The sequence below is a fragment of the Glossina fuscipes genome, unplaced genomic scaffold (assembly GCF_014805625.2).
Source record: "Glossina fuscipes isolate IAEA_lab_2018 unplaced genomic scaffold, Yale_Gfus_2 3, whole genome shotgun sequence".
NCBI classification, from domain to species: Eukaryota; Metazoa; Arthropoda; class Insecta; order Diptera; family Glossinidae; genus Glossina; species Glossina fuscipes.
In genome coordinates, this window is record NW_023998417.1 from 8,950,255 (window position 1) to 8,966,997 (window position 16,743).

The following is a 16,743-nucleotide window of genomic DNA, read 5'->3' on the forward strand; positions in this document are numbered from 1 at the left end:
AAAAAGAAAACAAACAAAAATAAATAAAAGCTTAAAATACTGGAACCGCTACGAAAAGCCCCTGGCAAAGCGATCAACATGGCAGCAGTGATCTACAGGTAATTCAAGTGAATACATGTCTTATATGGTAAAGTGAGAAAATTATAACAATTAAAATTGCATATATAAAAAAGGAAAAAATATCAAAAAAAAAAAAAAAAAATTTAACTAAATTTAATTCGATTTTTAAATTTAGTTAACAGTGACTTTTTAAAACGATCAGTTCGATTAAAAAAATTTACGCGTAAATAATTTTTAAATTATACTTAATATTTCGTATATTTTCCGGCTTTTTTTTATTAATTAAGAAAAAGAAGAGAAAAAACAGTTTTTTTGCTACATTTTTGCAAAACTTCATTTTGGTAAGCTATAAGCATATGAACCTTTCGTATAGATTGATGAATAATTTTTCCATATTAGTAAATAAGGTAAATATTTTTTTTTTTTTTTTTTGGTGTGCTATGCGATTTCGATTTAATTAAATTGCAGGGATCGAAGATCTGAAGAAGATAAAGTAAACAACTAGCAAAGGAAAATCAAAATTTTAGTAATCAAAATGTGATCAAAAAGTAAGACCAATGTAAATAAATTAATTTCAAGCAAATATAAACATTGTAGTTGGTCAAGGACAAAGATTAGATAACCAAAGCACTTCGTCTAACACAGTTCTTTCTTTAAGTTCGCCCAGAATTATACTTTGTTTTCATGCAAAGGGCATACTTTTCGCGGGAGACCTTGGTCCTAAAGAGATTTTATAATACTATGATCAAAAAGTAAGACCAATTGTCAAATTAAATTCCGCGGGTACATCGAACATCGAACATCAGAGTTACTTCTTTTCATAGTTGATAGTACTGTGACAGACATCTGTGCAAAATTTCACATAACAAACGTTGCTAAACTATTTTTATCTGATTTTTACACTGCGTGATTTTGTTGAGCAAAGAAATTGCATTATTAGATTAGACTTGGATCCGATGCGGTAACAACCGATCAATCGAGGGAGTATCGTTGAAAAGTTGAACCAAGGTCGAAAAATCCATGCCAAAGTCACTCAAAAGTCTAGGTGATGTTAATAGTTTTCTTCGATTTAGTGCTCTTGGAGTTGTGCACTACGAACTCCTTCCGTCAGCCAAGCTATTCACAGGGAAGGTTACTTGTTTTTTAGGATTACATGCGAAGGTGAAGAAAGAGATTTAAAAAAGTAAAAATTAAATTCGTCCTACTTATTGTACATAGTAATAAATAATAAATAATAAATGGCGTAGATTATAGCGTGCAGTAGTGCCTTCGTAAAGTCTTTTATATTATAAGATGAAGTATGTACCGTCGTTCCGTTTTTATAAGTTCTCTCAACTTATTAGATAAAAAATTGTAAACGCATAACTTCTAAACTACATTTTAGTGCAAAGCAACAAAGTAAACAATAGCATAACTAATAGAGAAACTAAGTAAATAATAATAATATACGTAGCTATTATTTAAACATTTACACAAAACACACGCACAAGAATGCAGACACATTGAAAGTTGGGACAATTTTTATAGTTTTCTTACGATAGCGAGCGAAAGATGAAAATATTGCGATGTAAGTTAATTCTCTATATTAACCCTTTTTTCATACATTTTCTGATTATATTCGTTTGTTTATTTTTATTATTACACTCTATTAACTGAAGAAGACTTATAAAATGATTTGATGCAAGTTATAATAATAATAATAATAAGACAATAATAATAATAAGAATTCCTTTGCTGAGAAAGTGATGCGGGACTTTACTGATGAGCGCTTTAAAGCTATACTCTCACCTTAAATGTATTATTATTATTATTATTATTATGAATTTAGCTGGAGAAATAAATTCCAAGGCTAAAGTCAGGTCTATCGGCTTTATTACAAAACCCTACTCTCGCCCTTGAGATTCGGCAACCGATGACAATTGAGGCGGATTTCTTTCAACGTAATTTATATTTAATTTCTAAGGGGTAACTTTTTTATTTGTTCTAGTGCTTGATACTATATATTCATTAGTCTGATAAATAAGAAAAGAAATCTTGAATCATTTTTCTATGAAAGTTGTATTCCTTTTCGTTGTAGGTTAAGTTGAAAGATTAAACCTATGAGCAGTGATTTTCCGATATGTTAATTATTGGAATTAGTTTTATCAAATATCTTAATCTAATTTTCGAAAGCGAGTATTCATCATTCATCACGAATAGCAAATTAATAAATTTCATAATTAATTTTAAGAGAGAGAGAGAGAGTGAGAAAGAGAGAGAGAAGGGGAGAAAATAAAATAAATAATAAATCCGCCAGATATGCGTGATGTATGATGTATGCCTCCAATGTAGATTATTAATAGTTGATTGTTTGCACTTGCAAACAACTGTAGACGCTTTCCTCAGCTCTGTTCTACATGACTTAATAAAGGAATTATCACACAGCTAGCTTTGGTAGATTAGGCAAATTTATCATTCAATTAAAAAAATAATAAATTAATATTCCAATTATGATTTAATTAAGTTTTAAATTTGTATGCATTCGGTATACATGTTACGCTATATTTTTCAAAAATTCCATCCATTTTCGATCGAATATTGTGTATGCTACGCTCTGTAAGTCTGTTTGTGCCAATGATTTATAGCTTAAAGCTTTCAAGTCAAACTAAAGTCATTTAAAATTTTTGAAATTTTCGGAATCATTTTCAAAATAAATCTAAGCTTGTTTGTCCGTCTGTCCGCCTAGATTCTTGTATTCAACCCACTATTTGCAATTTTGGAGCCATTTTGATGAAATTCTGTAGACGTGTTTGGACTCAAGAACGAACGTTGTTGACACCGTATAACCGTTCCTATCAAAAAGGGGATTTTTATATGGTAAAATGATCTAATTTTCGACGTTCCATGGTGAAAATTGAAAAGATATCCACCTTATGAAAATTTGGACGACATAGATCCATTTTTTTAAATATCACCGCATACAGAGACCTTCAGGTCTCCGTATTTTATTTTTATGGTGAAAATTGGTTCTTAGCAAAAAAATTGACAATAGAGACTTTGTATCACACAAGTCAATTTTTTAGATCCTAATATGTATATTGGGGGATCTCATAAAAAGCGAGCCCTGGTGTGGAGAGATCTTCGAGTTTTTTATAACGAAAATTGAAAAATAACAAAATTTTTAGGAATTGAATAAAATTTGCAAAGTTCAGATCACGTCGTGTGTGTGTTTTGCGCTTTTGTGGAAGGTATGCCTTTGCATGAAAATGAAAATAATTCTTGGCTTATTATTATTATTATCAAAGCGAGTGAATAACTGTACAAGACGGAGTCCTGTAGGGGTTTCTAATAGTCGGCCGTGCCCGATTATAATATTGTTATTTATTTTTTATTAAATTTGTTACATTTTTATAAAAAAAAACATAGAAATTAGGAAAGTTTTAGAAAAACCGAAATAATCCTTTTGCCAACCGAATGTAAATAGTCTTCTTCTTCTTCTTAACTTTAAGGGTGCGATCGAACGACATTATTCTTTTTATGATAATTATAAATAATTTTACCTTTGCGTTTTGATAAAGTTTTACCGAATTAGTAGGGAAACGTTAACAATTTTGCGTATTTAGTAATCAGCCAAGTGTAGCGAATGAATGTGTATGTTTGCTCAACGATGAATAAATAAATAAAATATATAAATCAAAAATAGTTACTCAAGTGAATATATCATATAGGGATAATGTATAACGACAGCTAGTAAAACACACTTTGAGTAAAATGCAAGTTGACCGGGTATTCTCGGGAAAATGCTCGAAGATGTCTATAATCATTATAAACGGACATTGTCAGCACGTTCATCAATCTCAAGACTTATTCTCATTATCTTCATATCGTTCTCTTAATTCTCTCTGCTTTCACTCTGCTTTAAAGTTTATTTTAATAAATTTTTTTTTTGCATACGCAGTTCCTTTATTGCTCTTTTGCTAGCAACGTTGTGTTCAACCGGCACTATACCGAATCGACCCGCCTTACCCACGCAAACGAATCAAATACAGCCATCGAACGCGGATAGTAAATCACCTGGCCGTAGGATCATGCATCCAGCATTTGCAAATGCTGGCCGTTCACCCGGCTTAGAGATTTGGCGAATCGAGGTAAGTTTCAAATTTTTTATAAAATATCTATCGTAGCATACTGAGCTCGCCTTGCGATAGCGATAATTTACTTTTTTTATTTATTTATGGAGAACTGCGTTGCTAATGGAATGTGGGATTTAAGGGAAGTTGAATTGACGCATTCAACAATTGGAATAAAAATTTGTTTATGTACTCTTTCTCTTAAAAAACTTTTGTCATGTGGCGCCATATAATAGTCATTATGATTGTTGCAATGATAATAAAGCAATTACACGTTCTTTAGAGGAACTATAATTAGCACATCATGCAATTTCAAATGTACCCATACCAATAAGGCCCAGAAATGCAGTTGTAATTGTACATTTTTGCAACAAATTAAGACAGGTAGGCGTCCACTACATATGGCATCCAGAATGGCACAACGTACTTTATTACGAAGTTGTTGCAACCGTCCTTTTTAGTTATTTACGTATATGTGGGGAATAGGTAAGCGACCACGAAAGAATCTAAATCTACATTGATCTTAAGCTGGAGAAGGTCACGAAAATGCTTTGATGCAACTTTTTTATATTGTTATTAACCTATAAATCTTAGGGCAACTAAGAAAATAAATGTTCGCTGTTTGTCTAACTGACAAGCGAGACCCTTTAGATTGCTAAAAAGTTTCTAAGTCTTCGAAATGCAAATCAAAGAATCGAGATTTTCTTATGCAGTCCACTTGCCGGAATCGATCTCATACTCATCTGTACATCGGTTTGACAAAATCATCATTACGTCGTCAAAGCTTTGCATAAGAGAATAAACTTTGCCTCAAATATCTCTTTATTACTCGCGACACGTTACATTTATCAGTAAAAATGTGTGGAATATTCTACTCTTTTTTTTTTTTTTTTTAATTATATCATTCTTCGAAATTTTACTGTGAATACTCCGTACCTTGCCTGAATAATGCTATGAAAATATATATATACATGTAAAGTCTCACCTTTCTAACTTAACATTAAGTTAAATGATTCAACCAACCGTTGATAAAAAAATGAACTAATAATTAATAATAATAACAATTAAAAGCATTTCCATAAAAGCAATGTATTTTCATGTGTACAATGTACAAATAAATTTTTAATATTCTATCTTGGGTGAGTTACCTTATGAGTAATAGGTAGAAAGCGTCAAAAAATTAAAATTTGATCTGTTTTAACTTTTCATAACATAAATTTAGGAAATTTTACTATTCCAACTAATATAATTTGTGAGTAATGAGTAAAAACTCACAAATTTTTACTTCAAGAAGCAAAGGTGCGTTCGATTTACGTTTCTTTGTGGGCGTTGTCTCTTTAATCGATTTAGCCCATTTTCAATGCCAATCCGTGTGCACCAATCTCTTGATTTTTGGGACGAAACGAGGGAGTGACAACAACAAATACCCACACAGACGAAGAGATAAAGCTAGATCGATTTAGAACTTGCCTTCTTTCCCTATGTTGCGATCGTCTACCTTTCCCTTTTTCTTTCTTACGTCGGAAGAAGGTAATGCCGAGTAAAAATTTGGGAAATAATGTTTTTTTCTTCCATTCCAATCGCTTAAATGGCTTGAAAATATAGTCATTTTGTCCAAACCTTTCCAACGCCCAAAAGAAAGCTTCAGAGGTCTCACAAAGTGTCAGTATCAAATTCTAAAACAATTTAAGCCTGTCTGGCCGTAAATTATAAATCTATAGAACAAGAACAAACCTTTTGAAAACTTTTTACTAAAGTTGAAACTCGAAATTTCAAGCTATATTTTCAATGGCGATACATCTTGCATTTGAATAAGTTATTTCTTTTGCGGTCTGCATGTTCTCTCTCTCGGTTTCGGTAGGAATACCATTTCGAATAAAATAATTAATTTGCATATTTAATTTTGCAAAAAGGCCTTATTATGCAAAATCATAATTTATTTTTCTATTTCGCAGTGAATTAATAAAATTGAAACTTTTACATGTTCATTATTAACTAGAGAGTGGAAACTTTATCAAAATAATCCAAAATATCATTGCGTGTTGATTTCATGATTTTCTGCTCGAGTAAAATTACATTTTTTCGTTCATTTTTAACGTTTTTCTTTTCTTTCTTTTCGATCGACAGCATAGTTAGTTAGATATGAGGTAAAGAGTATTCTCGTTCATCCAACAAAGTTAAACTAAACAAAACATTATTGGACCTCGCGAAAAGTTTTTTTGCAATATTTTAAATACAAATAGATAAGAAAAAATACTTAATAAGAATTATGGTATAACATATTTGAAGAAGAGTTCAGTATTTTTGTCGTGTTGAAAAACTTAGGCTTCCCGGATAAGTTACGTTTTATTTCTAAGATTGTAATATATTCGCTGTTGTTGTTGTTTAAAAATTGGAACAATTTTTGTAAAAAAGCGAAAAAGTGCAGTAAGACGCAGATACAGATAAATTCTCAGGTCAAATAGCAAGAGAGTTACGTTGATCGAAAGGAAAACAATTTGAAAAAATTTGTCATTCCTAAATGCTTTTGATAGTAGTAGTAAAGTGAAGTAAAACTTTTTCTTTTGCTCATGCGAGAGACATTTCTAACACACATTACCTTATCATCAACAAGTTGTTTCAGATTTAAAAAGTTCTCTTCCTCTTTTGAGGAGTAAAGTTTGTGATAGCTGTTTATTATAAAATCTATGCTTACCAGAGATTTTCTTTGATCCAATGTTTAGTAAATTTTTAAAGCAATTTGTCTTATATTCTTAGTAACAACTTACTTTCTGACCAGGCCGTCATCGACATATATCAACGGGATCTAAAAAAGTACAAATTAAATCACAGCCAAATCAAAAACTATTTAAAGTACGGGATGCTGAAGAAGACTTCTTTATTGACAATTCAAATTGAATAAGTTTAAAAATCATTCCAATGTTGTTCGTGCTTAATTTACGATAATATCACATATAATGCTTTTTTTTCCCCTTACAAGAACCATTGTACATGCATAAATTTTTCTTTTTTTTTTTTTGCAGAATTTTGAGCCTGTGGCTTATCCGAAAAATAACTATGGGAAATTTTATTCTGGAGATTCGTTTATTGTCTTAAATGTAAGTATTCGTTATCGTAAACACAAACGTGAAAAGATCTTTGCTGAAAAGATCGTAATATTTTTACTATAAGAGTGTGCGTGCTGGCAACACTTCTTTTTTTACGGTATGATAACTTCTTATTTTACGATCATTTTTTTTTGATACTTCCTTCCGGTTGTGTTGCAGTTCGCTATTCGGCAGCAAGTTGTCTGAGAATATCACACGAAATTTTATTACAATTAATATAAAGAAAATTTGAACTGTTTTTTTTATGAATTCTTAAAAATCTTCGGCTATGGTTGCAGTTCGCTATTTCGCAACAAGTTTGCTGATAATATAATACGAAATTTTACAAAAATTAATATAAAAAAAACTTGAATCGTTTTTTTTTATGAGCTCTTCGGCTACGGTAGCTCTTTTGAATCGTTTTTTTTATGAAGTCTTAAAAGTCTTCGACTACGGTCATAGTTTGCTATTTCGCAACACGTTTTCTGACAATATAATACGAAATTTTGTAAAAATTAATATAAAAAAAAATTTGGATCTTTTTTTTTGCATGAACTCTTCAATTTACTCGATTGCTTACAAAAATGAAAAAACCAATTTTTTTCGAAAGGGCGTTCCGTGAATTTATTATTTATTTGTAATAGTTACAAGCAAGCCCAAAAATTGTACGTATTTTGGGTGGGCGGTTTAGCGACCGCAAGTCAGATCGAAGAATTAAGATAGAAAATTGAACCTAAGCTCATATGTCCGTACAATTAAAACAAATTGCAAATCTTCCTACTCGTGTTTGACGATAGCAGAAGAGTTAAGATAATGTAAATAAAAATGCGAGATGACGGAGGAAAAAATATGGCGTGAAAAAAGATAATTAAGCGCATGTTTTTTATTGCTGTAGACGTCGTGTGCATCTACAAGCACATGCAATGGACGTTTACAGACGGGTTAAGTAATGATTACGATGCGTTTCTCTTTCGGACTTTGTTTAAGTCAAGTAAAGTGATCGCGAAACGTTTTGATATTTTCTAATTATTTCCTATTTTTACTATAAGATTGTGCGTACTGGCAATACTTCTTTTTTGCGGTATGACAACTTCTCTTTTTTACTATTACTTTTTTTAATATTTCTTTCGGGTACGGTTGCAGTTCCTTATTTCGCAACAAATGTTCGGGAAACATCACACGAAATTTTGTAAAAATTAATATAAAACAATTTGAACCGTTTTTTTAGTGAACTCTTAAAAGTCTTCGGCTACGGTCATAGTTTGCTATTTCGCAACACGTTTTCTGACAATATAATACGAAATTTTGTAAAAATTAATATAAAAAAAATTTGGATCTTTTTTTTTGCATGAACTCTTCAATTTACTCGATTGCTTATAAAAATGAAAAACCCATTTTTTTCGAAAGGGCGTTCCGTGAATTTATTATTTATTTGTAATAGTTACAAGCAAGCCCAAAAATTGTACGTATCTTGGGTGGGCGGTTTCGCGACCGCAAGTCAGATCGAAGAATTAATATAGAAAATTGAACCTAAGCTCATATGTCCGTACAATTAAAACAAATTGCAAATCTTCCTACTCGTGTTTGACGATAACAGAAGAGTTAAGATAATGTAAATAAAAATCCGAGATGACGTAGGAAAAAATATGGCGCGAAAAAAGATAATTATATGCATTTTTTTATTGCTGTAGACGTCGTGTGCATCAACAAGCACATGCAATAGACATGAATAGACGGGTTAAGTAAGGTTTATGGCGGGTTTCGTTTTCGGACTACTTTCAAGTCAAGTCAAGTGATCGCGAAACGTTTTGATATTTTCTAATTATTTTCTTTTTAATTTACGGTTTTGTTTCGATAACAAATAACTTAGACTGTGCAAACTAAAGATAAAAAGTTATCTTGGGATGTTCACTTTTGGTTGGGGTCGGAAACGTCAGTGGATGAAGCTGGTGCAGCAGCTATATTGACTGTGCAATTAGATGATCTGCTTAACGGCGGCCCGGTCCAACATCGCGAAGTTCAGGACCACGAATCCCAACTATTTTTAAGTTACTTCAAAAATGGTAAGTAATAGTATCATGAATAAATTGTGAAATTCTAAATTCTATATATATTTTGATGACGTCCTCGGTCTACTTATTTCAACCAATAATCTTGACGTTATGTCTATTAAAATTTTTCATTTGTATTGCACGACCACTTTTCATTACACACAAATAATCCGGTTTCATTTTTTGATGTCCGATCTCTATCCATGATTTTGTTATTCAAACTGTGGGTTCTAATATTTGATACAAAGTAAGGCATTTTTGTACTCAATGAACGTAGAGAAGAAAATTGTTTACGGTTTATTGGCATAAAAATTTTTAGAACGTAGCAATTTGATAATTAAATTTATTTATATTAAAAGTTAAAGTTTAAAGAATAAATTTATTATTCGACCCCATTATCATTTAATGATTTTCAAGGTTAGAAAGTCTTTATACGACAACAATGTATTACCATGAAGACCGGTGAAGAATTGTGCAGGTTTGTTCGGCGACATGGTGTAGTATGTTTAATAGTCTTCCTTGTCCGATGGTAAGATTTTAATTTGGCTTGTATTTAGTTTGAGAGATAAAAATTTGCGTCTTCTTCTTCTACTTCCCTTACTCGCAAATTATTTTGCACGGTTGCTTTTATTACTATTTATGGACAATTGCATATTTGCATACGGCGTTCGTGGCATTTATTAATTTTCATTTAAATGCTTTTACGGTTCGTGTCAATGACCTGTTAGGTATATCGTCTATTGAACATGTTTTTTTCTTTTTTTAATCACCAACTTTCAATAGGATAATGTGTAATTTTTCTGAGTATGTGTGTGTCCGTTATAGCCACTTGCCCGCCGAGACATATACTTTTATCTACGTTTTATACATTTTGTTCCCTTCCGCCATTTTTTTATTTGGCAGGCATACGTTATGAACAGGGTGGCATTGCCAGTAGTTTTAAACATGTTGAAATCAATGCTCAAGGTGAAAAGCGTCTTTTCCAAGTGAAAGGTAAACGCAATGTCCGCGTACGTCAGGTAAATTTGTCAATATCCTCGATGAACAAGGGTGATTGCTTCATTCTTGACGCCGGCAATGAGATTTACGTTTATGTGGGTGCTCAAGCGAAACGTGTGGAAAAATTAAAGGCAATTAGCGCCGCCAACCAAATAAGAGATCAAGATCATAATGGTCGTGCGAGAGTACACATAATAGGCAAGTGAATGACATTATTAGCTTAATGGGTTCATGTTAAAGTGTTAATTGGTTTCATCGTATTGGTTACCACAGACGAGTTTAGTAATGTTGCGGATAAGGAAAGTTTCTTTGAAATTTTGGGCTCAGGGTCACCGGGTCAAGTTCCTGATGAATCGACAGCCGAAGAAGATGGCGCATTTGAAACTACAGATGCGAACTCGGTGACATTGTACAAAGTTTCGGATTCTAGTGGTTCGCTGAAAATCGATCCCATTTCTCAGAAACCTCTGCGTCAAGAAATGTTGAACAGTCAAGATTGCTTTATCTTGGATACTGGTTCGGGCATTTATGTTTGGGTGGGTCGCGGCGCAACGCAAAAAGAAAAGACCGATAGTTTGATTAAAGCCCAGGAATTTTTGCGTTCCAAAAAATACCCAGCTTGGACTCAGATACATCGTATTGTGGAAGGAGCTGAGTCAGCACCTTTCAAGCAATATTTTGCTACGTGGCGTGACGCTGGTATGTCTCATACCCGTTTGGTGCGTTCCGCTCTCGGTTATGACAGCGATAACTCTGAATTCGATGTGGACGATGTTGATTCGGTACTAAAAACTTTGAAAGAGAAAGGGGGTCATGCTATCGGTTTTATGCCAGATAATGGCCGAAATGAATTGAGTGAAATCACTGTTTACTCTTCGGTACCTGGCACTAATGATATTCAAAAAGAAAAAATTTCATATACGGAATCTTTGCCTTTAAAGAGTCATGACGCATATGTGATTCCTTATACTTATCATGACAAGAATGACGAAAGTGGTACATTAATCTATGTGTGGGAAGGTGTAAAAGCCGCTAATGTGAACGAATATGCTTTCGAGGACGCCTTGGGTTTAGCTGTTGCAGAAAATGCGATACTCGTGCGCACTGTACAAAATCACGAGCCTAGACATTTCTTAAAAATGTTCAAAGGGAAACTTTTCACAATTGTAAATAATACGCCAACAACACATCAATTGTTCCATATACGTGGTACCGATGCCGATGATGTGCATGCTTTCGAAACTGAAGCCGACTCATCATCATTATCCTCGTCCGACGTGTACGTTTTATTCGTTTACAATGAAAACAAAGCGTTTATATGGATTGGTTTAGTGAGTAAATTAATGAATAAGAGAGACGAGATTCTGGAAAGCGTCGTATAAAACTGTATAACCTCTTAGGGTGCTTCTGAATTTGAGAAGAATGCGGCCGAGGATCTTTTTAAAAGTGTTTGGCCATCTGTTGACCTCAGCACTGTAGAAGAAGGTGCCGAACCTGACGAATTTTGGGAACATCTCAACGGTGAGGGTATTTACGATCGTAGCCTAAGTGAGAAGAGTGCCCCGATATTAGAGCCTCGTCTTTTCCATTGCCGTTTAATTAATAATAAAATCAAAGTTGAAGAGATAATGCATTTTGAACAAGCTGATCTTGATTTTGATGATGTCATGCTTTTGGATACCGGAGATGAAATTTACTTGTGGGTAGGCTCTGGAGCTTCGGCCGAAGAAAATGGCAGAATATTAGATATAGCGAAAGTATGAAAAAAAGAAAAAAAAATTCATAATTAATTTCCTCTACCTAAGGTACGAAATTTTCTCTTTAAAGAAATACATTGCGTTTGAGCCAACTGATCGCACAATTGACACCGTCACTGTCATACGCATCTCTCAAGATTACGAACCAAATGTTTTCAAACGCATGTTTCCCAGCTGGGAGAAAGGCTATTGGGAGGTCAGTACAAGACGATATATGCAAAATATTTTTAAATGATAACTCGTTTCTTAATATTCTTTATTACTAATTGTTGTTATTGTTGTTAATTTATTTGTCGCTTACTTGTTACTTGTCTCATATATATTTCCCATATTTCATATAATTACGTTCTCGTCTTCATGATTAGTTTGCGTTTGCTACACGTAAGTGCTAAGACGTTCTATTGTTTGTCATTTCTTTCCCTCTCCACATAATATCATCCGCAATAAAAAATCACTTAATAAGAAGTCATTGATTTTTTTTTTTTTTTTAAGTAAAATTTATTTAGAACACACATGGTATATACACATATTCTCACGCCTAAGCTTTGCCTATCAATAGAGATATAATTTATTGAGAAATTTATCATTGCTTTCGAGTAAGTGTTGGACAGCCTCCATCTTAGGCTGGAAGAAGAAGAAGGACTTTACAAAAATTTATATATTGAGACGTACAATTTCAATTAACGTGAGAATTTAAGCCGGTTGAAGTATGTCCGTCCGTCTGTCCGTTGTCCGCCGTGAAACAATCATAGTTGGGAAACTTCGAGAAGAACAGAAATTAACCGTTTATCAGCACAGCAAACCGCTTAATTTTTAAACTGAAGATACTTGATTTATAAACAAGCTCTGAATACTTCAATAACTGAGCAAAAAATTAGAAAATTTACAAATATTATTGTGTTCGTTATTGCAATTTATGTATTAGAACCTTATCGGCAAATTAACGGATAAGAAGAAGAAAGCCATGATACATAATGCATTCCGGTTTAGCGAAAGAAATTTGACTTTCAGTCTCGACGAAAACAATAAACAACGAACGGGTTAAGCAGACGCTTTAAAGTTTAAAAAGTTTGCATTGATTCAGAGAAAGATTGTAGAAAATTTTATAAGGAAAGAAGAATTTCTTCTTGTACTCTCTTGCATTCTTATAAAAGTACAGCAATTTTTTTTTAGTCCATGCGTGAATGAAGCTTTAAAATGCAATCTGAGTGCGCTAACAACATTCATTCGAACATTTACTAATATGAGTTAAACAGATCATTGGTGATTTTTTTTTTTTTTTAATTATTAGTCAATAATTTGGGCGCGAACGTGTCTCTCTACTTTTGTAGATTCACAGACAGGCATGTGAAAATGTACGCCAATATAAGGATATGGATCGTTTGAATTGCTAGGTCGATCTAACTAAACTATTTATCGTTCGTTGTGTATTTATCCGTCTGTCCATCCGGCAATCTGCAATTATGGTCTTCAGTTTTTGTCTAGAAGAACAGAGGTCTAGAGGTCAGACATTCTTCTGCAAAAAAAAAAAAAAAGATTAAAATAAGAAGAATCTGCCGCAATTAACAAAAACCGATATGCATATAATGATTCCTGTTTAAATTCGTTTAATACTATGCCTATGATGTGCTGTGTTAAGTGGCGAAATGAATGCCGTATAAAAGCTAGTTGTAGGTATCGAAAAGAAATGAAACGGTTCGCGCCCAATATAACCTGTTTAGTGTTTTTATTGCTTTTTTTGTTCTCTAAGTTAAAAGTATTCGCAAGACTTTTGAATTTAAGTACATTATATCTTTCATACATAAAACAGAATATTCCTACCTATGAAGACGTACGCAAAAAAGTACTCGAAGATAATGAGCGTATCGAAGATAATGACGTTTAAACACTTGGGAAAGTAATCAAAATCAGTGACACATTTAATTACACACAAATTTATATATATTATAAAAAAAGAAAATAAAAAAAATTAAATTAAACTGACATATACATAAATATATATATATATAAACTTCACCTGAAACCTGTTGTTTTGTTCATTAATATTCTGCATTTGACAAAATGTTAAGTGAAGTATGTTCGAAGCATATTAAATTTTTGTTGTTTGAAGTAATTATGTAACTTTGAATTAATTAACATTGGTAGGTAAACTAAAGTTGAGATTGTTTTATACAAGGATAAATAAATTGCAGCAATATACGCATATTTAGTTATTATCATCTTAAGGCCAATAAAATACAATATATTTTTTAGTATTTATTTAGCGGAACATTATACGAGTATGTATTAGATGTTTCAACTTTGACATTGTATTGGTTCATCTTTTTTTTTTTAGCACAAGTAAATTCAGCCTAAATATAAAAAAAATATTAACCTTAATATATATATATATAGGCAACAATTGATATAATATTTAATGATATTAAATAAAAATGCATCAATGTTAAGACAACAACAGTGCAGAGGAGGGAAAAAGAAGCTTTCTTTAAAAACCCAGTACATCCGACTCCGTTTTTGACGGCCTCACTTAACGGTTAGTTCTTTTTGTTATTATAAAATCTGTTGATAGCATTTTTATACCCATCACTGTAAGATGGCGGTATATTCGTTTTGTTTTTTTTCCCTTCTCTGCGGGGTGTGTGTTGTTGGCACTCTCCTCGTGGTCGCAAAAATGAAGACATCGACCGCCAAATTTTGTCGAAACACGTAAGTTGGTAATGAAAGTGGGCCAAATTGGTCAGAGCAGAAGCCCGCAGTGGAGCGTAAACTGAACGCAACTAGAGTTTTTTTTATCACTGTCGATATGTTGCACAATTTTCAAAACTCCAACCATTCTAGCATATAATAATAACGTTAAGAAGAACAAAAAAGTTACAAAAATTGATTAACCCCAAGAAGCTATTAAGAGGATACAATTCCCATTCATTCTCTGTGTACAGATGTGTAGTTTAAGTCGATAGCGATGAATTCACCAAATCCTATGCCAAAATCACAGGAAACATTCACTGGACACAGCCTGGGTGCATCATATTCAAAACTGGCACTCCTGACATGAGTTATTCAAGTCGAGGAACTATCATACAAGTAATAGTAGTCAGTAAAATCAGTGTCCATAACTTTCATAATTAATCTGACACTGAGACAACTTAAGAAGAACATGACGGCTACTAGCTCCGAGACCGAATGCTTATTTTCAATACATTAAGCAGAACCGTAGAATTCACGTCACCATTCAACTGTTTAATAATAAGGGACATGTCAAGCTACTTTTCAGAAGAGATGACTAAATAATAAGTTTAAGGCGACTATCATAAGTAGGTAACATTCGTTGTGGATCCCAACTCAGACCATGTACTTCAAATGTTAAAAAAGATTTCTGAAAAGATGCACTAAGGTCGATATACACATCACACTTTGGTGCCCATATGATCATCGGATATCCTAGATACCATTGTTATTGATTTTGACTCGTTTGATTTCAACAACCTTTCAGAATCAAGAGCAGCTATAGTTAATTACAAAAGTTTAATCCCTTTTTTTATGGGATTTTATGGGTTCGACAATATTCTCGAACCTAATCATTATCATCAAGCGCCCGTAATATGTTTTATTACTTCGTCCAATTAGTCCATGAGTAGTACAAACTTCTATGTATTTAGCATTTGACCCTTTCGCTAACAACTATTGATTATCTCACACTTGGTAGAATGTGTTTTATTGTTTTTTTTGCATGCGATTTTTATTGATTTTGAAACGTTCACTGGCTTAAAGGATGTAGAGGAGCTATAGGAGGTATTAGTTCATATGGATTCAATCATCAAAACACTTGCTTGCATTATCTGCGAATCATTTGCTTCAATTAATCGTTTGATTCACTTCGTTTGATTCACTTCGTTCCGCGAAGAAGTGAACACTTAGTGCCGGATTAAAATCAAATATGTGATCTCTAGCCCTTTTTGTTTTGTTTTGAATAATTCGAACCTTTCACTGATTTGTTGTGTTGCGCGGATAAGACGCTTTCCTGGAAATCACATATTCAAACTCCATATGCCTCTGACAAGGATGACTACTCTCTCAGAGCGAAGCGCGCCAGTCATTAGCAAAACTCTTTCTTCACTTCTTGTTTCGATGGCGATATGCGATTTCAGTGTTCTCTACAAAAGGATCTTTGCTGACGTATCAGGACAATTGCAAGAGCAATTAACTGAGTCATGTACACGAGGATAAGCATTTACTGCTGTATAGAGCAAAATGTTTCGATGTAAGCGGACAGCGACAATGAGAAAGTTTTACTAAACACATGCTATACATACGTACATATATGAATGAATGTCTTACAAAATATATATATTTTTGATATTTTCTTCAATCGTTTCGGGCATCAGCGATTTCGATAGTATTGCGCTCTGCCCTTAAAATGGTTATTTGCGGTTATGTCACATGCAATAAAAGTAAGTTTTTTGTCTCTTGTCTCATATATATACGCACGGTTTTGCCTGCGTGCGTATTCATGTGTTGAGTTTAGGGTCTGATGTGCGAACTAATTAATTTAATTATAATCAATTATGCGCCGTGTAACACTTTAAACCTCATTTGCTGTGCTGGTGTTATTACTGCGCTTTTTTTTTTTTACACGAGCGTGAACGTATACTTTGTTTAAATATTGGTCGATTTTATGTTA

General features: G+C 32.9%; 1 protein-coding gene across 2 annotated transcripts; it reads left to right on the plus strand.

Moving 5' to 3' along the window:
* Window positions 1-9: 9 nt before the first annotated feature.
* On the plus strand, window positions 10-14,009 carry LOC119635172 (gelsolin). Of its 2 annotated transcripts, none has more exons than XM_038029811.1 (9): window positions 10-98; window positions 3,998-4,187; window positions 7,193-7,267; window positions 9,126-9,318; window positions 10,210-10,503; window positions 10,579-11,636; window positions 11,706-12,062; window positions 12,133-12,258; window positions 13,873-14,009. In XM_038029811.1, exons 1-9 carry the CDS (start codon window positions 79-81, stop codon window positions 13,945-13,947), a joined length of 2,388 nt encoding a protein of 795 aa, XP_037885739.1. In that variant the 5' UTR covers window positions 10-78; the 3' UTR covers window positions 13,948-14,009. The 2 variants fall into 2 exon arrangements, with proteins under 2 accessions (XP_037885739.1, XP_037885740.1); XM_038029812.1 differs by lacking the exon at window positions 10-98 and adding an exon at window positions 386-401.
* The last annotated feature ends 2,734 nt before the right edge of the window (window positions 14,010-16,743 follow it).

Coding starts and splice junctions, on each gene's coding strand:
- LOC119635172 (XM_038029811.1), top strand. CDS start 79: ATGGCAGCAGTGATCTACAG. Junction 7,268..9,125: donor ATTCGTTTATTGTCTTAAAT/GTAAGTATTCGT, acceptor CAAATAACTTAG/ACTGTGCAAACTAAAGATAA. Junction 12,063..12,132: donor GAATATTAGATATAGCGAAA/GTATGAAAAAAA, acceptor TTCTCTTTAAAG/AAATACATTGCGTTTGAGCC.